The sequence below is a fragment of the Molossus molossus genome, unplaced genomic scaffold, assembly GCF_014108415.1.
Source record: "Molossus molossus isolate mMolMol1 unplaced genomic scaffold, mMolMol1.p scaffold_m16_p_21, whole genome shotgun sequence".
Taxonomy (NCBI): Eukaryota; Metazoa; Chordata; class Mammalia; order Chiroptera; family Molossidae; genus Molossus; species Molossus molossus.
Window position 1 is genome coordinate 2,420,885 of NW_023425357.1, and position 23,631 is coordinate 2,444,515.

A 23,631-nucleotide genomic window follows, 5' to 3' on the forward strand; every position below is an offset into this window, starting at 1 on the left:
GGCAGGGGGTGGAGGAACCTTGGGCCAGGCAGCCTCTACAACCCTGGTTTGTGGAGAAGGGCCGGGAGCCTGCACCCCCAGCTGGGCTCTCTGGGGTGACCAGGAGCCAGGGTCCACCTGCACCCCTCTGGAAACAGGAAAGGAGACCTTTGGCTTGCCCGCTGGGGCACCATCCTCCGAGCCCCCGAGAACGGAGGAGGGCAAGGGGAATGCGGGCAGAAGCCGTCCCCTCAGCCCCTCCCAGGTCAGCGGTTATTTAAGTCTCAGGCTTAATGAGGACGAGGAAAGAGGAGTCCTCTGTGTGCTCCTTTGCCTGTTGGCGGGGGCAACGGTCCATCTATCAGGACCCCCAGACATTATTACCCCCCCCAGCGAGTAACTGGACCCCGCTGGCCTTTGCAGGACTGCGGGGGCGCCAGCTCCCTGACCTTCCAAGACCTGTGAGCCAGGCGCGGACCAGAGATTGGAGAAAGAGGGAACCAGTTCCTGCCTGAGGCTGCAGGAGCCAGCGCAGAGTTGGGGTTCTCCTAAGCCAGTCCCCAGGATACAAACTGAGGCCCAGGGAGGGAAGGGGCGTGCCGGGAGAGAGCCTGTCATAGGAGTCCATCCCTGAACCCCCCCAGGCCAAAGTCAAAGCAGGGAATCCACATCCCCCCATTCTGGGGCCGAATTCGGGCTCCGCTGTGTGGCCTGAGCCCTCCCAGTTTTCTTCTGAAAGGGGAACCAAGCCCCTCCCTCCCCCGAAGGGCTGTGGGGAGGACCAGGGGTACTGAGAGCCCACACCGCATCCGGCACAGAGGAGCACGGCCAGGCGTGGGCACAATCACCCTGGTTAACTGAGCACACGTTACATGGGGAGCCCTGTACTTCCTGCACTAGCTCATCCAATCCACGCAACCACCTCAGGCAGCCGGGACTAGTGTCGCCCCATTTTATAGGGGGAGAAACTGAGGCCCAGAGAAAGTCAAAGAACCGCTAGAGTCCCACAGCCTGGACACAGCCTTGAACCCAGGATAGTTGGACTTGGCTACGAACTATCTTATGAGCGATGGCCCCGGGGTCAGACCAGCCTGGGTACCAATGTCCCCTGTGACCTGAGCTGGGTCATGGGGATACACACAATCATACTATCACATGAGGAGCGAGTATCAAGAGCCAGCCCTGGGCTACGCCTTCTTGCACGTAGATTAACTCATCACTTCCTCATCACAGTAACCCAAGGTTATCATCCCCTTTTATAGTTGGGGAAGCTCAGACCAAGAAGTTCAGTAACCAGCTCAGGTGCACATCTACAAGGTCTCAGATTCAGGCACTCAGCCTCCCAAATTCACACCTCTCTGCTGAGCGGTGGGAACAGTATGCTCCTCAGCAAATGTCCGTGAAGATAAAATGCTGTCACATGTCCTGGCCAGGTGGCTCAGTTGGTTGGAGCATCATCTCATGTACTGGAGGGGCAGGGACTCAATTCCTGGTCAGGATACATACCTAGGTTGTGGGTTCGATCCCTGGTCAGGGTGCGTACGGGAGGCAACTGATTGATGTATTGCTCTCACATGGGCATTTCTCTCTCTCTCTCTACCTTCCTTCCTCTCTAAAAAAATATACATAAAATGACTTCATACATGCAAAGCCCTGAAAACAGAGCCTGACCCATTGGAAGTGCCTGATGAATATTAGTCATTTTGTTATTATTATACACTCAGGCATTCAACAGACCCTTATGGGGTGTGCCTGAGTTGTGTCAGACTCTTTTCTTGTTTCCATCTGTCAACAAGACAAAGATTTCTGCCCTGGTGGGCTTCATCAACACCATTGTCGCTATCATCATGACCATCTTCATCAACATCACTAGTACCATCATGGCCATCACCACCATGATCATCTTCATCTCCAACACTGGCATCATCGTCACCGTCAGCACCATCACCGCCACCGTGATCATCTTCATATACATCATTTCTATCATCTCCACCATCAACACCACCATAATCATCTTCATCACCATCATTACCACCATCACCATGATCATCTGCATGACCATCACCTCCATCACTGTCATCATTGTCACCATCATCACCATCATCAGCAATCATCATGACCATCATCACTATGATCATCTTCACCACCATCATCTCTATCACAATCATCACCACCATCACCACCACCATTACCACTATCATCATTATCACCATCATCACCACTATAATCATCTTCATCACCATCATCTTCACCACCACCATCACCACCATTACCACCACCATCATCATCACCATCATCACCACTGTAATCATCTTCAACACCATCATCTTCACCACCACTATCACCATGATTATCTCCATCACCATCATCACCACTATTACCACCATCATCTCCATCACCATCACCATCATTACTATCACCATCATCTCCACCACTATCATCACCACCATTATTAACACCAAGATCATCACCACCACCATCATCACCATCATGTTCATCACCATCATCACTACCATCAACCTCCCTGTCATCATCTCCACTGTCAGGATCATCATCACCATGCTCATCACCATCATCGCCATCATCCTCACAACTTGCACGGTACCTGTGATATTCACAAACAGATCAATCTTGTGATTCCATCTCTCCAGGGCTCCTCTAGTCCCCCAGAAATGTCATCCACATCTTGTTTTTAATTGGATACTTTGGTTTTCCTTTTTTGGTTGGGAGTGTCTTAAACCTCTCATGTCCCACAGAGGGTCACACGTCTCCCCTCAGAGGCCTCTCTTCCTCCTCTGGGGTGGTGGTGGTTGGTGCAGGTGTGCTGGGGGGCCAGGCCATCTCTGCCAGTCTCTTCACAACCTCACCCAGCTGCCCCAGACCCTGAGCAGCCTCCACTAGCTGGGTCAGCCCCAGTCCCAGGGCTTGGCGCTCCCGCTGGTCCCGCTCCAGGGCCTGGGTCAGCCTCTGCAACTGGCTACCCACGTCCCTCACAGCCGCCACCAGCTCTACCAGGGCAGGTGGCTCACAAGCCATGACCCTTACAGGTGGCAGTGGAGCCACACATGGGCCAAGGGGGCCTGGGTTCTGACCAGGGATTGGCCCTATGGTGAGATTGTCAGGAGGGGGTTGATCTAACGGGTGGGCCTTGGGGGACAGGTGGAGGTCAGGGGTTGTAGTGGGGTCAGAGACTGAGTGTGAGGTCTGAGGAGGTGAAGGGGTTAGTTTGTGGCTCTGGCTTCTGGGTGGTTTAAAGTCCTCAGTGGATGGTGTGTCCATGCTTGAGGCTGGAGAGGGCCTGGAGGTGTTGGACTCTGAGGCTGCGGAGGGCTCTAAGCTGGACATATGGGATGTGGAGGGGTGAGGGGCCCCAATGAAGGTGAACTGGGGGTGCAGGCTGGGCTTGACTGTTGGTGCTGGAGTAGGAAAGGGAAGTTCTGTTTTCAAGGAAGTTAAAAGAGACTTAGTAGTGATCACAGGGATTGAGGTGGGGTCAGGAGTCAAGGTGGGGTGAGTGGTGGGGGTAGAGTGAGAGGTCATGGTGGTGTCAGGGGTCGTGACAGGGTAAGGGATTGTGATGGGATTAGAGGTTGTGGGTTGAGCTGTTGTGGTGGGATAAGGGGTGGTGGTGGGGAAAGGGGTCGTGGCTGGGTGAGAAGCTGTGGCTGGGCGAGGGACTGTGGTTGGGTGAGGGGTCGTGGTGGGGTCAGGGGTCATGGTGGGGTCAGGGGTTGTGGTGGGGTCAGGGGTCGTGGTAGGGTGAGGGGTCGTGGTAGGGTGAGGGGTCGGGTGAGGGGTTGTGGTGAGGTGAGGTGTAGTGGTAGTGTTAAGGGTCTTGGTGGGGTGAGAGGTCACTGTGGAGGGAGGGGTGGTGGTGGGAGGAGGGCTTATGGAGTGGTCTGGGGATCCAAAAGGTTCTGGGACTGTTTTGGGGGATGGAGTTGTGTCCCAGGCTGGGGCTGTGTCCGATTCCGGGGTCATCTCTGAGGTAGGGGAAAGGTGAGTCACCACTGCTGGAGCCGAGGGGTCAGAGGTCAGTTCTTTGGGCAAGGTGGGAGGTGAGGTCGATGAAAGCCCAGGGGTCAGCGCCGGAACCGCGGTGGCATCCAGGGTGGACAAAGGAAGGCCAGGGGTTGTCAAGGTGAGGCCAGAGTTCTTCCAAGATGCAGGGTCTGGGCTGGGTGGCCAAGTGTCAAGAGGGTGAGAGGTCACCTCCACCGAAGGTGAAGCTGCGTCGGAGATGAGCTGTGGTCCTGAGGGGGAGGTGGGTGGCGGGCCTGGGGAAGGGCTGGGGGGCGCCGTCCTGGCCGCCGTGGGCTGCAGCAGCCGGCGCTCCTGCCAAGGTTTCCTCCCAGAACCTGCAGGAGGAAAGATGGACAGCTGAGGTCAGTCTGCCCCGCCCACACCACGGCCCATCCGCCCAGGGGTAGGACGACCAATCGGAAGGTGCCGAGCCTTGTGATGTCATCGGTCGCCGGCAGACTTCACCCCGCCCCATTGCCTCCAACCACGTCCCGCCTCCTCCGATTTCTCCAGGCGCCACCTGGCGGCCTCCACTACAGGAGGCCTGGAGGCCGCCGGGGTGTGCGGGTGCGGGGTGGCCGCGTTCATGGAGGGGACGGGATGCGGGAGCCAGCAGAAACGTGGGGAGGATGCAATGAAGGATGTGTGGGAGCGTGCGGGAAGAGAGTTGGGGAATATGGGGTGTGAAGGGGTACAGGGCAGGACAGAGGGGCGAATGAAGGGGGAGGGGTGTGAGAGCTGATGCTGCAGGGTGCAGAAGTTGGAGTGGTGCAGGAGGGTTGGGAGGGGTCATCGGTAATCAGGATCAATCTTTTTACGCCATATTTTAAAACAATCAAAAATAATGCAAAATATCCACGATGCACAAAAAGTCAAAAATTCATCCCCAACAAGACCTGACCAAGCCGAGATTAGGGGCAGTATGGTGAGGTAGGTCGGGTCCTGTCTTTATTTAAAAATTCGATATTTAGTTCACGGTGGGTTTTTGTTTGTATCCATTTTGATGTGTAAAACCATTGTATTAAGATTTTATTTATCTTCATTACTGAGGGTTTAGGCGCCCCCTTAATTGGGGGCCCGAATGAGAAGACTTATTCTCTTCCAGGTTGGACATTTTCCTGGTCACTAAAAGGTTGCTGGTGGGCCCTGGCCAGTTTGGCTAAGTGATTAGAGCGTCAGCCTGCGGTCCGGAGAGACCGGGGTTCGGTTCCCGCTAAGGGCACATACTTCGGTTGCAGTTTGTCCCCAGCCCTGGTTGGTCGTGCGGGTGGCAACCACTCGATGTGTCCCTTCACGTCGATGTTTCTCTCTCTCTCTCCCTCCCACTCTATCTGTACAAAAAATGGAAAAAATCCTCGGGTGAGGATAAAAAAGGTTGCTGGTGGAGTACTGGATTTTGGTCAGGTAGGGGACATGTGGGAGGCGGCTGAATCTGTGTTGCGCTCTCACGTGGATGTTCCCCCACCCCACTTTCCCTTCCTCTCTCTAAAAATCAATAAACTTTTTTTTATTTTATCCTCACCCAAGGACATTTTTGCATTTATCTTCAGATAGAGCGGGAGGGAGAAAGAGAAACATCATCGTGAAAGGGACACATCGAGTGGTTGCCACCCACATGACCCAACCAGGGCCGGGGACAAACTGCAACTGAGGTACGTGCCCTTAGCGGGAACCGAACCCAGGTCTCTCTGGACCGCAGGCTGACGCTCTAACCGCTGAGCCAAACCGGCCAGGGCAGGGCTTAACTTTTTTTAAGGCCTTTTTACAGATGAGGGAAATCAGGCCAAGAAGGTATGTAACTTGCCTGGAGTCACTCACACACACAGATTGCAAATTGCAGGGACAAGATTTGAACCTAGGTCCTTTGTACCCAGAGTCTAGACCAGTAAATATCACTTTCTCCGTGATGGGAGTGTTCTGCATGGTCCCGCGTGGTCCTGAGCACTTCAAATGGCGTTAGTTCCACCAAGAAACTGAGTGTTTCCTTGTTTCCATTTTTGATTCATTTAAGTTTAAATCACCACCTGTGTCGGAAGCGCTAAGGAATTCCACACAGCCCATCCCCCTGCCATCTGTCTGCAGGGTTGGAAGAGCAGTTGAGTGAGGGGCTTGGCCTCCAGCCAGGCTGCCTGGGTTTAAACCCCAGCTCTTCAGTTTCCCTGCTGGGTGACTGGGCAAACGAAGTACTGACAATAGTGCCTGATACATAACATATTGCTCAATAAGCATGAACTGTTTGTAATTATTTCTAGAATCTCAGCTTTCTTAGATATTGTCAGGGCTCAGATACTTAGAATGGTATTGATTTTTTTTATTCTCACCCGAGGACATTTTTCCATTTTTTATTCAGATAGAGCGGGAGGGAGAGAGAGGAAGAGGGAGAGAAACATCGACGTGAAAGGGACACATCGAGTGACTGCCACCCGCATGACCCAACCAGGGTTGGGGACAAACTGTAACTGAAGTACACGCTCTTAGCAGGAACCGAACCCGGGTCTCCCTGGACCGCAGGCCGACGCTCTAACTGCTGAGCCAAACCGGCCAGGGCTGATTTTTATTTTTTTAATCCTCACCCGAGGACATGTTTTTATTGATTTTAGAGAGAGAGGAAGAGAGAGAGAAACATCGATGTGAGAGAGAAATATGGATCAGCTGTGTTTGTTAGTACATGTGTATTTTTGTGTTTGTGGATCTGCAAATAACATTCTGTGAGAAATCTCATTCTGTTTCTGACTTTTCCCCTCCATGTTATGTTGTTAATCCCTGTCCATGTTGCTGTATATACAGCTCGTCACTGCTTTACTATTGCATAGACTTCCATCACACACTTGTCACATTTCTCTTATCCCTTCCCCTACTGTTGGACACCTAGCTTGCTTCCAACTCCCCGATGTCACAGTATTGCAAAGAACATGCTCATATATGTTTCCTAGTAAATCCGTGCAAGCATTTCTCTGGAATAGGATTGCCGAGTCACAGTTCACTGTCGTATTTAACTTCACTAAATACTGCTAGAGTTTTATCAAAGAGCTCTATCCAGTGGGGATACCTGTCTCCCCACATCCTCACCCACACATGGTATTATTCTCTGTACTTTTTCCTGTTCGTCATTGTTTTCATTCGAATCATCTGATTCTTCCTGAGTGTGAGCTTTTCTGCACATTCTCCTTGGCCATTTGGGCTTCCCCTTCGGTGAATATCCTGTTCATTACACTGGTCTTTTTCCTTTTTATTTTTTATCCTCACCCTGAATTTTGTTTAGATAGAGTGGGAGGGAGAAAGAGAGAGAGAAACATCGACGTGAAAGGAACACATCGAGCCCTGGCCGGTTTGGCTCAGCGGTTGGAGTGTCGGCCTGCAGTACAGAGAGACCCGGGTTCGGTTCCCGCTAAGGGCACGTACCTCGGTTGCAGTTTGTCCCCGGCCCTGGTTGGTCGTGCGGGTGGCAGCCACTCGATATGTCCCTTCACATCGATGTTTCTCTCTCTCTCTCTTCCTCTCTCTCCCTCCCGTTCTATCTGAACAAAAAATGGAAAAATGTCCTCGGGTGAGGATCAAAAACAAAAACAAAAAAAAGGAACACATCGAGTGGTTGCCACCCACACGACCCAACCAGGGCCGGGGACAAACTGCAACCGAGGTACGTGCCCTTAGTGGGAACCGAACCCGGGTCTCTCCAGACCGCAGGCTAACGCTCTAACCGCTGAGCCAAACTGGCCAGGGCCACTTGTCCGTTTTCTTACAGAGTTTCCTACCGTTTTCTCATTGACTTGTCCCAGGGTGTCTGTACTTTGGCACCACAGACATTTGGGACTGGATGATGACCTGTGATGTTACACAACATCCCTCCTCACCCCACCCTGACTAGGCTCCCAGTCATGACCATCCAAACCATCCTCAGAGATGGCCAATGGCCCCCTACGGCTGCAGGTAGTAACCCCTTATTTTAGGATACATTTCTGTTGGGTCTTTCTGGGGTAAGAGTTGGGTCACTGTTGGGGAATTTGGGGTGCATTTCTCTACCCCGCCACACAGACATCTTCGCCCCAGCAGCCGCATGCCTCACCTGTGTCTCCACGAGCCCTTGGAGCTGGCGAGAGATGGCTTGGGCTCCTGGTGGAGCCAGTGGTTAGACTGGGTCCAGGTACACCCGTGGCGGGGGTCCTCTGGGCCGAGGCTCCTCTTGAGGTTGTGTCCCATGTCCAGGAAGGCTTGGGACCATCCTCACCACCTGGAGAGAGATGGGAGAACTGAGTGTCCTTGACCCTCTGCTCCCCCTGGGCCCCAGCCAGGCCTCCTGGCCCATCACCCAGGTCTCCTCTCTGACCTTGCAGCCACCTGGGTGACTCACTGGGGATGTTCTCAGCTTCCAACAACAGAAATTGGGACTAAACAAGCTCATTCTTGAATTCCTCCCCACTCAAAACACCCCTATAATATATTTATTACTAAACTACCTGGAATAGTTCCATAGTATCATTTTCCCTGTTTTCTGGCTGAATACACTTGGACAATCTCTACCTGACAACTTTGTGTAACATATACATTTATAATATACTACATACATATACACACACCACTTTTATTTGTTTATTTAAATCCTTACCCAAGGATATGTTTATTGATTAGGGGAGAGAGAGAGAGAGAGACAAACTTTGATATGAGATAGAAACACTGACCAGCTGCCTCCTGCATGCCCCCTACCAGGGATCAAACCCACAACCGGGGCAGGTGCCCTGACTGGGAATCGAACCCACAGCCTTTCGGTGCACAGGACTACACCCAGCCAACTGAGCCACCCAGCAAGGGCTTATTAACTGTCCTTAATGAAATGCCTGTCCCGTGTCTGTTAAAGACCGGAAGGGGATGACTATGAAACGCTACCTGATGGCCATACTCATGAGGATTTTTTTTAAACCATGAGTGGGACTATTAATGAAAAAATAAAAAGTGAGGACAAGTTTAGGGGGGAAAAACCTATTGGTGATGAATCACTAAAGATTTCTTTCCAAGCTGCTGGGTTTGAGGACACAGATTAAAGTGATCTTCCCAAGCATGCTTCTGCCCTTAACCGGACGCAGGACTCCCTGACGCCACATGGCTTCTCCACGCTTCGGCCTCCTAAATGGATTTAAGACCGTGCACTTCCGTGTGCCTACTGCAGACGTCCTCTTGCAGCTTGCTTTCTGGCTGGGCCTCTTCCTAGCTGGGTGAGCACATCCCTTACGTTCCCCATGTGTCAGTTTCCTGGGAAACAGGGACAGTGGTGGCCTGCATTCCACGGGGTCACAGGGCCTGCTGCGTGCTGAGCTGCTCCTTTATTTATTTTTTACATTGTTTTTGTTCATCCTCACCCGAAGATTTTTTTTCTACTGATTTTTAGAGAGAGTGGAAGGGAGGGAGAGAGTTGGGGGGGAGGGAGGAAAACATCTATTGGTTGCCTCCAATACGTGCCCCTTGGTCTGCAGGCTGATGCTCCAACCACTGAGCTAAACAGGCGAGGATGATAATCTGCTCTTTTAAAAAATATACGTTTTTGCCCTGGCCAGTTTGGCTCAGCAGTTAGAGCATTGGCCTGCGGTCCAGAGAGACCCGGGTTCGATTCCCGCTAAGGGCACATACCTCGGTTGCAGTGTGTCCCCGGCCCTGGTTGGGGTCATGCAGGAGGCAGCCAGTTGATGAGTCTCTCTCACATCGATGTTTATCTTTCTCTCTCTCTCTGTCTCTCTCCCTTCCACTCTATCTGAAGATAAATGGAAAAATATCCTCGGGTGAAGATTAAAATACGTGTGTGTGTGTGTGTGTTTATTGATTTTAGAGAGAGAGAGAGAAACATTGATGAGAAACATCCATCAGCTGCCTCCTGCATGCCCCCTATTGGGGATCAAGCTCGCAACCCCAGGCACGTGCCCTGACCAGGAATCAAACTGAGGACCCAGTGCATGGGAGGATGCTCAATCCACTGAGCCACACCTGCCAGGGTGCTGCTCTTTGAATGAAATACGAAGACCTCTAGTTTCTTCTTTTTAACCTCAGGCTAATACTCTACCATCAGACGACACGAGTACCAGTTTATCTACGCCTCTGTTGATGGGGGTTAGGCTTAGCAAGGTTTTGCAGTTCAAGTGCAATGGCAGTGAACTTCTTGCACCCATGTCCTCGTCCTCGGGCTCAGTGCCTGATTGTGGAATCGCTGTGGAAGGCAGATGGGTCTCCCTAGATATTGTCACACTGTCCCCCTAAGTGGCAGTGGATTCTCTTGCCCACCTTTATTCCACATCCCTGGTGCTGTCAGACATTGTAATTTGGCAATCTCATGGGGAGAGGGTGGGTGGAGGAGCTGCGGTTTCATAACAGATGGCCAAACTGAAGCCCAGAGAGGTCAAGGAGCTTTCTCAAGGTCACACAGCGAAGGAGCAGCATTAGGCTTCAGACCTGGGCAGCTCTCCCTGGTTGTAAGTGGGGACCTAGTTTCCTCTGGGTGCAGACCTCCTGAGTCTCACCCCAGTCCTTTCTGGTGAGCTTGAACTCACCCTCGATGCAGTCATGGTTCTACACTCCTGGTTCTTCAGAGCTAATTCTGCCCGGGCTGGTGTGGCTCAGCTGGTTGAGCGTTGTCCTGTGCACCAGGAGGTCACCAGTTTGATTCCCGGGCAGGGACACATTCCCCAGTTGGGTTGTGCAGGAGGCAGCCGGTTGATTCTCACATTGAAGTTTCTCTCTTTTTCTCTCTCTCTCTCCTCTCCCCCTTTTCCCTTCCTCTCTCTCTAAAAATAAAAGTATTTAAAAATAATAATAATAATAATAAACCAAGTGGGCCCAATCTAAGTACACTAGTCCTTAAAATTGGAGAACGTTTTCCCAGCTGTAGTGACAGAGAAAGATGTGAAGACAGACTGGCCGGTGTGGCTCAGTGGTTGAGTGTCGACCCATGCACCAAGAGGTGGCGGGTTTGATTCCTGGTCAGGGCACATGCCCAGGTTGTGCGCCCAAACCCCAGTGGGGGGCATGCAGGAGGAGGCCATTTGATGTTCCCTCTCATCGATGTTTCCATCTCTCTCTCCCTCTCCCTTCCTCGCTCTCTAAAATCAATAAAGAAAAACATTAAATACACACACACACACATACATATATATATATGATGTGAAGACAAAATAAGGGTCAGACAGAGGCAAGTCGCTGATTTTGAAGACAGAAGAAGGGGCCATGAACCAAGAAGTGTGGTGGCCTCTACAAGTGGGAAAAGACAAGGGAGCTGATTCTCCCCTGGGGCCCTCAGAAGGAAAGCAGCCCTGGGCGGCCCCTGTTGAAGCTCTGACCTACGGAACTGCAAAATAAGTTTGTATTGTCTGAGTCCACGAAATGTGTGGTGACACGTTATTGCAGCCACAGAAAGTGGCACAGCTAAACACACGACAGCTAACGGTCTAGGGGACAGGACAATGTCCTGGACCAGCAATGCCATTGTCTTGGCTCCAGCCTTTGCCCCACTGAGGATCCTGTCCCTCCTGGTGTCTTCTGGTGGGGATCACACCATCTCCACTGGGAGGCTTTCCTGATTGCTCAACTAAAATAATCACTCCCTCCCTGGGATCCTGCAGCTGTTGTTCATTTACAGTAAATAACTTTAACAACCAATGTTTTGCGGTTTTCAACAATTTCACACACATTTTGCTCACTGGCTTGGGACCCGAGGTCACCCAGCTAGTTCTACTCCCAGTGGGGCCACCACGGAACCCCAGGGAGTTGGACCCCAGAACTCACGTGTGTGCTTACTTCAGTAATTCGATAATCTTTCCCAATCCAACGAGCAAAATGTGTGTGAAATCATTTAAAGTGGAGCTCAAGCCCTGGCCGGTTTGGCTCAGCGGTTGGAGCATCGGCCTGCGGTACAGAGAGACCCGGGTTCGGTTCCCACTAAGGGCGTGTGCCTCGGTTGCAGTTTGTCCCCGGCCCTGGTTGGGTCATGCGGGTGGCAGCCACTCGATGTGTCCCTTTCACGTCGATGTCTCTCTCTCTCTCTCTCTCCCTCCCACTCTATCTGAACAAAAATGGAAAAATGTCCTCGAGTGAGGATAAAATAAAATAAAATAAAATAAAATAAAGTGGAGCTCAAGCACGGCTCTGAGTTCGAGTTCACCTTCTCTGAGCCTCAGTGTGTCCCGACCTGAAACATGGACGGGACAACAGGAGCTGCCACCCAGTTGTTGGAACGTGGGTGCCTAGCACAGAGTAAGGAGCTCCCCTTGACTCTTGGCAGGAACCCTGGAGCTGTTTTTGCTTTTGTTTTCAGAAGAAGAAACTGAGGCTCAAAGAGGCAGAGTCGTATCTTTCAAGGTCACCTTGCTAGGGAGGATGAGAGTTCGTGCCTGTCGTTTTTCCCACGCACCACCCCCGCCCGTCCCTCCACGTCTTCCCGTTTCTAAGGTTGCATATGGGGCTGTCCTGAGACTTCCCTTGCGCAGTGTGGAGCTCTGCACAGACCTGTGCTCGGGTACTGCCTTCTCCCCCACCAGGAGGGACTCCCGAGGGCGGACCCCGGCCTCCTGCACAGCGGCACGCGCCCAGCATCTGCCCGTGTCCGCCACAAGGGGGCGCTACGGGGCAGGGAGGCGGCGGGGGGTGGGGGGGGGGGGGCACCAGGGAACAAAGGCCCTGGAATCCTGGCTACACTGCACCGAGGAGCATCACCCCTAGAAACTGGGCAGCATAAACCCTAATTCACAGTTTGGATCCCCCCTAAATATCTGAGCCTCATGTGCCTGGTCTTCTTCCCCTTCCCCCACGCGACCACAGCCGGCGACAACCAGAGCCCGGGACACCCACAGCCGCCCTGCAGGACCACAGGGCACGGCACCCGGCTTTTATCGCCGCGGGCCTGGGCCAGCCAGCCAATCAGAGGCGCGACGGGCCAGTGACGTTACAAGACGTGAGGCTGATTGACGCTTGCTCCTCCCACCCCGCATCCTCCGCCCCGCCCCTCTTGCGCCGGGCTGCGGTGTGCGCATGCGTGCTGAGCTGATGGAAAAGGCGGGAATGAAGCGAGGAGCGTGGAGGGGCGACTGGGGACAAGATGGGCTGCGGGCTTGGAGAAGGGCTTTGAGGGAGCCGGGGTTGGGATGACGACCTGGCGACAGGGTGGCCCCCGGCCGTGGGGTCCGGCTCTGGATCGAGGGCTTGGGCAGCACAGCAGAACCCCAGAGGCCCCGTAGTAGGTGGGGGGACATGGGCTGGGGCTGGGCTCAGCCTGCTCTGTTGTGGGAGACACACGCGGTCCCCTCTTCTAGGCTCGGGGACAGCGCTCCAGTGGAGCCAGAGGAGGGGAGGGCTTTAGGGCCCCTGAGGCCGAGGAAACAGGCGGGGGTCTCTGACACCCAGGCCCACTCATTTAGGAGGGTCTTTCCGGAAGCCCTGCAGGGGGCGCCCCGAGGCCCCGTCCCACCTGGCCATGCTCCTCACCTGGGCCCGGAAGGCGCCTCACTTCTGGGGAGGGGGCCCCAGGGCTGCGGGTGCTGCCCCAGGAGACAGTGTGTCCAGGCGCCCCTGCAGTGGTGGTCCCCTGGGCCAGGTCCTCTCCCGAGGTGGGGTCCCAGGTCCAGGCGGGATAGTCCTCCTCATCGGCGTGGCCTTGGGAGAAATCGGGAGACATCTGGGCCCTGTCCGGCCTCACTGGTCCCTGGCGCTGCTGCAACCCCCCCTTCCGGATCCTCCTGGAGAGACTCTGGGTTCCCCGACCCCCTGGCACCCTGGCTCTGTGCCCCCCGCACCCCCCTGTCGCCAGTACCAGTGCAGGTCAGCCCCACGTCCTCCTCATGGTCACAGTTGTGCTGTCCCCATGTCCCAGCGGGGCAGTCGCTCAGCGAGGTCTCAGTCCCTTTGCAGCGCACGTCATCCAGCCAGATGGGCCCGGTCCCAGGGCCGTAGTGGGTTTTGCCCACGCGGGGCCGGACTCGTCCACAGCCCAGCTCCCAGCAGGCCACGGTGCCGTCCCGCAGGTCCCAGTTGTCATCGCACACTGTCCCCCAGCGTCCAGCATGCCACACCTCCAGCCGGCCGGCACACCGGTTGGGCCCGTCCGCCAGCCGAACCCGGAAAGGGCCTGCAGGGGAAGCCGCAGGTCAGGAGGGGCCAACCTTGGGTCAGCCTCGCCCCATCACGTGCACTCCACTCACCTGGTCCCCCAGGGGTGCCCCCAGTGGGGGCCGGGTCTTTGGATGACTCTGGAAGACCTTGGGCTGGGATCTCGGCTGATGGCCCAGCAGAGGGCGGAAGGGTTCGTTTGATGGTGGCCTCGGGGGTCATCTCCCGGGGATCTTGAGTGGTTGGCCTTGTCACAGTCTTAGAGGTTTGTTCCAAAGGGGATCGGGGGGTCGGTGTAGTGGTATATGAGGTCAGCCTGTGGGGGGCCTCCGTGGTCAGGGCTGCGGTGGTCTGGGAGCTCAGTTCTGGGGGACTCTGGGTGCCCGGGACTCTGGAGTGTTTAGTGGTTGGCGAGCCGGGGGCCTGAGTGGTCGGCCTCTTTGCATGCTTGGTCACCCACTTTTTAGTGCTCTTGGGCATTTTCCCCGGGGCCTTGGTGGTTTTCTCAGCAACACTGGGGGTCAGCCTTGCAGAGGGCTTGGTGGCCAGCTCCCCGGGGAGCCAGGCATCTGGGTCTCTGCCCAGGCCCGGGATCCAGCTCCAGCTGAAGGGGTCCGAGATGGAGTCCAGGCCAGGGTTCCCTGGGAGGTGGAAGAGAAGGCAGGGAGGATGGCAGACCCCGTGGCACCAGTCATCCGCCGATGCCCCTCCCTCTCTCCCATCTCCCCCTCCCCAGTCAGTCACCAAGCTCCCGTTCCTTCGTTCATTCATTCATTCATGCTCATCACAAATATTGAGCATCTCCTCTGAGCCAGGCACTGTGCCTGACCCTGGGCACACTGTGGCCAGCCAAACCCGACACTGTCCCCTGCCTTCTGGGCACTTGCAGTCATGATGTGACTGGCTCTCTTCGCCTTTCACACCCCTGGCCACACTTCCTGTACCTTCTGACGGGCTGCCCTTCTTCCCTGCCCAGCTCTCACCAACCACGAGAGGGGCACCAGGTCTGACAAGTCACTCCACGACCTAAAACCCTCTGTGGCTCCCGTGGCCTCGGAAGGAGAGGGAGAGGGGGAGGGCCTCAGCTCCAGGCAGCATGGAAGACTCCATCTTCCCAGCAGCGACTGACTCACTGCACCTCTTTCTGGTTAGTACCTGCGTGCAGCAAAGGGTTAACTTAGCCCAAAGAAAGGTCTGGCCTTTGCCCCTGGCTCCTGGCAGTGACCTGAAGCCCCTGGAATGTCCTGCCTAATAAGATGCCTCCTCTGTCGGTCCCCTCGTCTGACCGACCTCACAGGGAGGCTGGGAGGGCTTCCCTGCTTGGCGCCCACCCCCCAGGGGACTGCAGGAAGCTGCACCCGTCTCTCCTGGACCCCGCACCACATGCCTCCTCCCTCAGCTGTTAACGTGTGTCTAAGTAACCACAACCCCGAGTATGATGGCGGTTCCGAGTCCTGGAAATTATGGAAGCTGCAGACGGTCTTAGAGACCTCCCAAATCCCACATATCCCGCGGGTTTGCACCATCTGTTGACGTGTCCTCTCCCTCGAGAGCTGTGAGCTTCTCACGGGCCAGGCCGTGTTCGCTGCATCTGAGGACCCAGCTCAGTGTCCAGCCCTCAGTAAACGTCGGCGAGTGAGTGAGTGACAACGGGAGGCCTGAGTTTCCTGCCGTGGGCCTTCACTCTGGCTTCACCCCATGTCCCAGGGCCCCTCTGTCTCCTTCCTCTCATCTTGGGGAAGACAAAACTCCCCTGTGTGGGGGAGACTTCCCTGATTCTTGGGAGAGAGGAGGAAGAAGAGTCCCAGCTCTGCCACTTTGTTGCTGTGTGACCTTGGGCAAGTTACTCAAACACTCTGTGCCTTAGGGTCTTCATCAGTAACATGGACATAGCATCCACCAATCTGGGCTTATTGTGAGATGTGAAGGCAGTCCCGTGTGGAAACACCCAGCCCAGGGCAGGGGCTCAGGAGGTACTTGCTCAGTCGACATTCGTGTGGATGTTAGTTCCTGTTCCCTCCTCCAGGAAGCCCTCCCGGAGCTAATGGGTGGCTAGAATTCCTTACCAGTGCAGATGACACCAACATCCTCATTGTGAGCGCAGTTGTGCTTCCCCCAGGGAGTGGCGGGGCAGTCAAAGAGCGACGCCTCGGTCCCTACACACCTCACATCGTCCAGCCAGATGGGGCCGGCGCCCCAGCCAAAGCGGCCCACAGAGGGATCCGGCTGCCGAGCTCCCCCGCAGCCCAGCTCCCGGCAGACCACAGCTGAGTCCCACAGGTCCCAGCTGTCATCACACACTGTCCCCCAGCGCCCAGAGTGCCACACCTCCAGCCGGCCAGAGCATCTGCTGGGTCCGGCCACCAGCCGCAGTTGGGGGGACCCTGGAGTGGAAGAAACCCAAAGAGTTAGAGTTGAGGATGCTTCTGCTCTCTGAGTCCTCCTCCACCTCCCCTCCATCCATCCTTCCATCCAGGCAGCAAGCATTTACTGAGGCTTGTGCTGTGCCATCGTCGGCATTAAGTACAGGGATAGAGAGCTAGCTGGGCACAGTGTGGTGGTTCCTTGGAAAGCTAAACAGAATTACCGTGTGATCCAGAAATTCCACTCTGAGGGACCAACCCAAAATAAGATAAAAATGGTTTTCAAATAGACACTGGTACCCAAAGGTTCACAGCAGCACTATTCACAAAGCCAAAGAGTGGAAACATCCTAAAAGTCCATCCATGGACAAGTGGACACATAAAATGTGGTCAATTGGTACAATGGAATATTACGCAGCCACCAACAAGGAAGGAAATTCCAACACCTGCCACAACATGGCTGCATCTTGAAGATATTGTACTAATTGAAATAAGCCAGTCACAAAAGGACAAATATTGAATGGTTCCACTTAAATGAGGTCCCTAGTGTCATCAAATTCATAAAGACAGTAAGTATGACAGTGGGGGCCAGGGGCTGGGGGATGGGGAATGAGGAGCTAGTGTTTGATGGGTCTGGGGTTTCTGGAGATGGTCGCGGTGATGGCTGCACAACATTCCGAATGTACTTAATAGCACCAAACTGTGCCCTTAAAATGGTCGATTTTATATTGTGTAAAATGGTCAATTTTATATTGTGTATAATGTACCACAATAAAAACAAAAGAATATGGTCTCTGGGACAAACTGCCTTTGCTCGAGTCCTGCTTTCCCACGTTTCAGCGGTGGCCTGGCTGGGACGTGGAGACCGGAAGCGTGCAGGGCGTCAGTAATGGGCTGTTCGTTACCTGTCACCTGCTGAAGAAGCTTAGAGCACTCGCACAGTCCTGGTCACACAGGAGCCAGTGAACTCTGAGTCACTGGTAGTTATTGTTATGTTGTTATTATTATTCGAAAAAGAGGAAAGAGCCCTAGCCAGTGTGGCTCAGATGGTTGGACATTGTCCCGTACACGGGAAGGTTGCAGGTTCCATTCCTGGTCAGGGCACATGCCCGGGATGGGGGCTCCAACCCCAGTAGGGGACGTGCAGGAGGCAGCCAATGGATGTCTCTCTCACATCAATGTTTCTAGCTCTCCCTCATCCTCTCTCTCTAAAAAAAATCAATAAAAATATGTAAAAAAAAAAGAGAGCGAGAGAGAGAAAAGCCCGGCTGGTGTGGCTCAGTGGTTGAGCCTCGACTCATGCACCAAGAGGTCGCTGGTTCGATTCCCGGTCAGGGCACATGCCCAAGTTGTGGGCCAAATCCCCGGGGGGGGGCATGCAGGAGGCAGCCAACTGATGTTTTCTCATCAATGTTTCTATTTCTCTTTCTCTTTCTCTAAGAGCAACAAAGAAAAGAATTTTAAAGGAACGAGAAAAGAAGCCTTCACTAATATTGAACGAGTCCCCACTGTTTTCGGCCTTGAAGAGACAGCTGTGTTCATCATATCTGCTTATTTTTGGTATTTCCGAGGCTTTGACACCAGGGGCCTTGGTGACATCAGAGGGTCCGCCCCTCCCCGGGGCAGCTCACAGCTCGAGATGGGAAACCACTGGATGGTGCCATTGGTGGGCCAGCCGGCCCATCCAGAGCCCGCACCACACTGCTCCTTTATGGGGCTCACACCCCTCAGCCCCTGGGACGCGGACCACACACCGGACAGTGGCCAGTCTCCCCTGCGGGAGCCCGCGGAGGCTCCAGCCCACAGGTTCCCCACCTCCCTGCCTCCTGGCCGACCCTTGCGCGCCCCCGTGTGGCCGTGCCTGGCGCGGCGTGCCCCCCTCTCGGGAACCGAGGCACCACCGTGTCTGCAACGGCAGCCTCCTGGTTTGTTGGCCTCGCCCGTGCCTGAATCATAATAAAGCCTAGATTTCAAAGCACGGCCGTGGTGGGCACAGGCCCTTCTGTACTCGGGAGGAGGCGGCGGTCTTCAGTCCGGGACCGGGGGCCTTAGAGCCGGCGAGGCCGGAGCACCAGCCCTGTGCACCTGTGCCTGTTGGTCCTCGGGACAGTCCCTGGGCAGAGGGGAAGGGCACTGGGGCCGATCCGGGGAGCAAACAGAAGCTAAGACCCTGTTTTGGGGGAGCAGAATGGACTCACCAGCTTCAGGCCCAGGCTCCCAAGGGGCAGCTGGGGAGGCAGGCGGCGCCGAGATGCCCGCTGTCTGCGAGGCCGGGTGCACCGTGGGGAGCGGGAGCCTGGACGCTGCGTCCCTGGACGCGGAGCTGTTGCTGCCCATGGCGGGGGCCGTGGGAGGGGCGTAAGCAAGAGGCATACCTGGGGCAGGGGCAGGGGAAGAGATGGTCACCACCCACCCAGTGCTTCCCTGGCCCCCACACCCTCTGCCCCGGGCCAGGGACATAGATGAGGTTTCACGGATAAGAGGGGGCACGGGACAGTGTGAACAAAGGGAGTGGGGGGCACGTGGTACTGAGGGAAACACATCAGCACCCCCCTTCTTGCCCTCCACCCGCCCACCCGCCTTCTCCTGGAGCCCTCACCGTCACACACAGCTCCTGCATCCTCCCGGTGGTGACAGTCGTGATGGCCCCAGGGCCGCGATGGGCAGAACCGCAGGGCTGTCTCGTTTCCCCGACAGCGAAGATCATCCAGGAGGATGGGGCCAGCCCCCTCCCCAAAGAAGGCGCCTCCGGGGGCGGCCAGCGCGGCCCCACAGCCCAGCTCCCGGCAGGCCACAGCGGCGTCACGGAGGTCCCAGGCGTCGTCACACACCGACCCCCAGCGTCCACCGTGCCACACTTCCAGGCGGCCGGCACACCCGTGGGGGCCATCGGCCAGGCGCAGCCGGGGAGCTGGGCCTGGACGTGGGGAGAGCGACAGCAACTATGATGCTTCCCAGTCTAAATGATGCTGGAGCCCTGGCCGGTTTGGCTCAGCAGTTAGAGCGTCGGCCTGCGGACCAGAGAGTCCCGGGTTCGGTTCCGCTAAGGGCATGTACCTCGGTTGCAGTTTGTCCCCGGCCCTGGTTGGGTCATGCGGGTGGCAACAACTCGGTGTGTCTCTCTCACATTGATGTTTCTCCCCCTCCCCCCACTAGATGTTTCTCCCCCTCCCCCCACTCTATCTGAAGACAAAAATGTCCTTGGGTGAGGATAAAAAATTTTAAAAATGATGCTGGAAATGAGGAAAAGGCTCCGAGACAGAAAGCCACTCGCTGAGACCCCAATTCTGATCCCCACCCCCATGTCCCTCCCTGTCCGGGGTGTGGGGTGACTGCCCCAACCCCGTGGGCCTCCTCCCTAGCCTGGCTCCCCATGCCTGGGGGACCCTCGCCTTCTGAGGGCACTGTCCTGGGTACTGTCCAGCGCGCCCACCCACCCAGCAGCCCTGGGCTTCAGCCCCCAGATGTGAGGAGTACCCACAGCTGTGACAACCAAAGATGTCTGTAGACTTTGTTGATGTCCCCTAGGGAGTGGGGGTGAAAAAATCACACACACCCCCATTGAGAACTGCTGGTGCAGACAGTAGCCTCTTGCTGGTTCTGGGGAGCGTTTATGTTAGGTCTTCAGGGGTCAGAACTGGGAGGCCACTGCAGATGTGGAGTCAGTCCATCCCTACTGGCCAGTACGGGGGATCACCCCAGTCAGTGCTCTCGGGCAAAGGTCAGCCCAGAGAGAAGCCAGAAATGCCTGCCCTATGTCTCCTCGTAACTGACAGGAGCTGCCCTACAGGGTCACTCTGCGAGCCACACGTGTTAAGGACAGCCCTGCTGGTGTGGCTCGGGGGCTGAGCATCGCTGTGCACCCAGAGGTCAGTGGTTCGATTCCCGACAGGGCACAGGGCACAGGGCACAGGGCACATGCCAGGTTTGGGGCTTGATCCCCAGTAGGGGGCGTGCAGGAGGCAGCTGATGGATGGTTCTCTCTCATTGACGTTTCTCTCTCCCGCTCCCTTCCTCTCTGTCTCTAAAATCAATGAAAACATATTTTTAAAAAATGTATTTGTTAATCCTCACCCGAGGATGTTTTTCCATTGGTTTTTAGATACAGTAGAAAGGAGAGAAACATTCAAGTGAGAGAGACACATCAATTGGTTGCCTCCCAAACATCCCCCCACTGGGGCTGGGGATCGAACCTGCAACCCAGGTACGTGCCCTTGACTGGGAATCTAACCCAGGACCCTGCCGTCCACGGGCCAATCGATGCTCTAACCACTGAGCCAAACCAGCCAAGGTCATAAAAACATATTTTTAACAAATTATTTTTAAATTAAGATGTTAAGGCACTGAGCTCCTGGGCCCTTCAGTGGGTTCACTTCTTTCCAACAATGAAACTCTCTCCGAAGCCTCATCTTACCTCCTGTGAGCTGGGCCCCGATTCTGGCCCCATGTGCTTCCCACCCTGTGGCAGGTGGAGGGCCCCCTCACTGCCCCGACCCGGCTCTCTGCCCCACCCTGTCCTGCTGGCCTCCACCCCACCGCACACTGTGCTTCAGACACGCGGGACCCCAGGACTTGGCTGTGACAGACCCAAGTTCAAGACAGGTCCCACCTGTGCAGACCAGCCCTGCGTCCTCGCTGTGGTCACAGTTGCTCCGACCCCAGGGACTCCGGGGACAGTCCCGCAGGGCCTGCTCTCCGCCTCCACACCCCACGTCGTCCATCCACACCGGTCCTGAGCCGGGGCCAAATCTGGCTGCACCGGGGGCGGCCAGCGCCCCTCCACAGCCCAGCTCCCGGCAGGCCACGGCGGCGTCCCGCAAGTCCCATCCGTCGTCACACACCGTCCCCCAGCGCCCGCCGTGCCACACTTCCAGGCGACCCGCGCACCCGTGGGGGCCTGAGACCAGGCGCAGCCGCTCTGGGGGGCAGACAGGGGACCGTGTGAGGAGGCTGGGATGGGGGATTCAAACGCCCCTGCCCGAGAGGGTGGTGGCCTGAGGTCCACCTGGCAGCCAGGCCACTCGGGAGAGCAAGGATCTGAATGATGCAGGGAGCGGGGTGCCTGGGTGCCAGGAACAGATGCCTGGGTGGGGGGGACCCAGCCTGGCTCTCAGTTCTGAGGGAACAAGAAGACACCTGGGGGCCCAGGTTGGTCCACATTAGGCCAGGGTCCCCCAACCCGTCCAGACCTACCGAGGGGCCTTACCCTGGCGGGAGGCTCCAGCCGTCAGGAGAGGGGCCCTGGTGGACTTGGCCTGCTTGGGTGGCCGCGGGCTCTTCTTCCGGGAGCTGCTCTGGGGGGTCCCGACCGGGCGGGGTGCTGGGAGAGGACACAGCAGGGAGGGAGGTTGGGAGCAGCTCACCCCGTCTCCCTGCCTGGGGGCTGCGATGGGGACCTTCAGGGTTGGGGGGTGACAGGCATCTGTCTCTCTGTGCTCTGCGCCATCTGATGAGAGGGCCCCTCTCCCCTGGCTGAGCAGACGCGGGCGTGGGCAGTGGGCTCACCGTGTGTCACAGGGGGCTCCTCCGAGCTGGGGCTCAGCTCTCCAGACAGCCCGGGCCAGAGGTCCCCGTCCAGCAGGGAAGGGGAGCCATCTGCGTTCCTCGAGTTGGTCACACGCTGGCCTGCGGAGAGCAGGGGGCTGTGGACAGGTGGGCCCCGTGACAGGCTGGGCAGGACCCCTGCGTGGTGGTAAGCCAGGGTCCTGCAGGGAGGCCCCTGCTCTGGAGGGACGGGCTGAGGACTCGGGGTCCTCACCTGCACAGACGACACCTGCATCCTCCTCGTGGGAGCAGACATGGGCCTTCCACCCTCGGTGGGGGCACAGGCGCAGCTGCCCCTCGCTGCCCCGGCAGGCCAGCTCGCTCAGCCACACGGGCCCTGCGCCCTCCCCGAAGAAGGCGCCTCCGGGGGCGGCCAGCGCCCCTCCGCAGCCCAGCTCCCGGCAGGCCACGGCGGCGTCACGGAGGTCCCATCCGTCGTCACACACCGTCCCCCAGCGCCCGCCGTGCCACACTTCCAGCCGACCTGCACACCCGTGGGGGCCGTCGGCCAGGCGCAGCCGCTCTGGGGGGACGGAGGAGAGGCTGCGACATCCTGGAGGCCCGGGGGCCAGGGTCTATCCTACAGAGTGGGACTGGGGGGCCAGCACCCAGGCTGCAGAAGAGGACCCCGACTCCTGGGTGCCCAGGGGAGCAGTGGTGAGAGACCTTGGTCCCTGGGTAGCCGGCCACTCAGGTAGTTCTGAGGGGAAAGGTGCCTGAGGTCATAGCCAGATGGGGGAGGAGGGGTGGCCAGGGTCCCACGGGAGGGCGAGGCCAGGAGTGGAATGGGCTTGGAGCTGGGCGAGGCGACAGAGTGTTGGGGCCACTTACCAATAGCCTGGATCCCCATCAGAACCACTGGAAGGGAGGTTGGAGGGGTGGGACACAGTGAGGGCAGGCCTGGAGTCCTCTCTCCAGCACAGGCCCCTGGCCTTACACACCCTCACACACACACGCGCACACACACGCATACGCACACACGCACACGCACATGCACACACACAGATCCTCACACCTCTAAACCAACAACCTCCCGCAGAGGACTCTGGGCTAAGCAGAGGCCCAGGTGCCAGAGGACAGGGCTGGGGACCAGGCCCTTATGCTCCCCAGAGGCCTGGCTAAAGGTCACATGGTGGATCACCCCCCACAAGGGTCAGGGCTGGTGGTGGGACTGGGTGTGCCGAAGGTGGGGTCCCCGGGGGGTCAGGCGGGGAAGGTGCACATCCTGTACCCTCAAGCACCAGGAATGGACCCAGGAAGTCTGAGTTCCTCAAGTGCATGAGCTCAGGGCTCAGAGGGTGGGGCCCAGGCCCCTGAGTCCCCATGGAGAAGGGGTCACTCACCGAGGAGGCAGGTCAAGACCCTCATGTTTGCAGAGTCCAGGGCAGGGATGGGGTGAGAGGGGATGGGAGCGGGGCAGGGGAGGAGGCAGCGGCCACTGGAAGGAGGAAGGGGGTGCGCCTGCTAAGGCGCCCTGGACCCGGGAGGAGCAGGCAGGAGCTGGATATGCTTTGCCAGGATCAAGAGAGGCTGCCGAGGAGGCAGCAGGGGACAGGAGGGGGGGCGGGGAGGGGGCTGGCCGGCGGCTGAGGCTGAGGCCTGGGAAGGAAGGGGGGTTGTGGGAGGGAAGGAGGGTGTCCAA

General features: G+C 56.7%; 1 protein-coding gene across 1 annotated transcript; it reads right to left on the reverse strand.

Annotated features, from left to right (window-relative positions):
• Nucleotides 1-2,694: 2,694 nt before the first annotated feature.
• On the reverse strand, nucleotides 2,695-23,357 carry SSC5D (scavenger receptor cysteine rich family member with 5 domains). Its single transcript, XM_036275574.1, has 14 exons — nucleotides 23,333-23,357; nucleotides 22,821-22,847; nucleotides 22,204-22,512; nucleotides 21,951-22,070; nucleotides 21,652-21,765; nucleotides 21,055-21,363; nucleotides 19,045-19,362; nucleotides 18,644-18,820; nucleotides 16,149-16,466; nucleotides 14,175-14,723; nucleotides 13,787-14,101; nucleotides 13,462-13,629; nucleotides 8,069-8,233; nucleotides 2,695-4,337 (listed from the first exon to the last, which is right to left on the reverse strand). The coding sequence occupies exons 1-14, from the start codon at nucleotides 23,355-23,357 to the stop codon at nucleotides 2,740-2,742; spliced, it is 4,512 nt and encodes a 1,503-aa protein (XP_036131467.1). The 3' UTR covers nucleotides 2,695-2,739.
• Nucleotides 23,358-23,631: the final 274 nt, after the last annotated feature.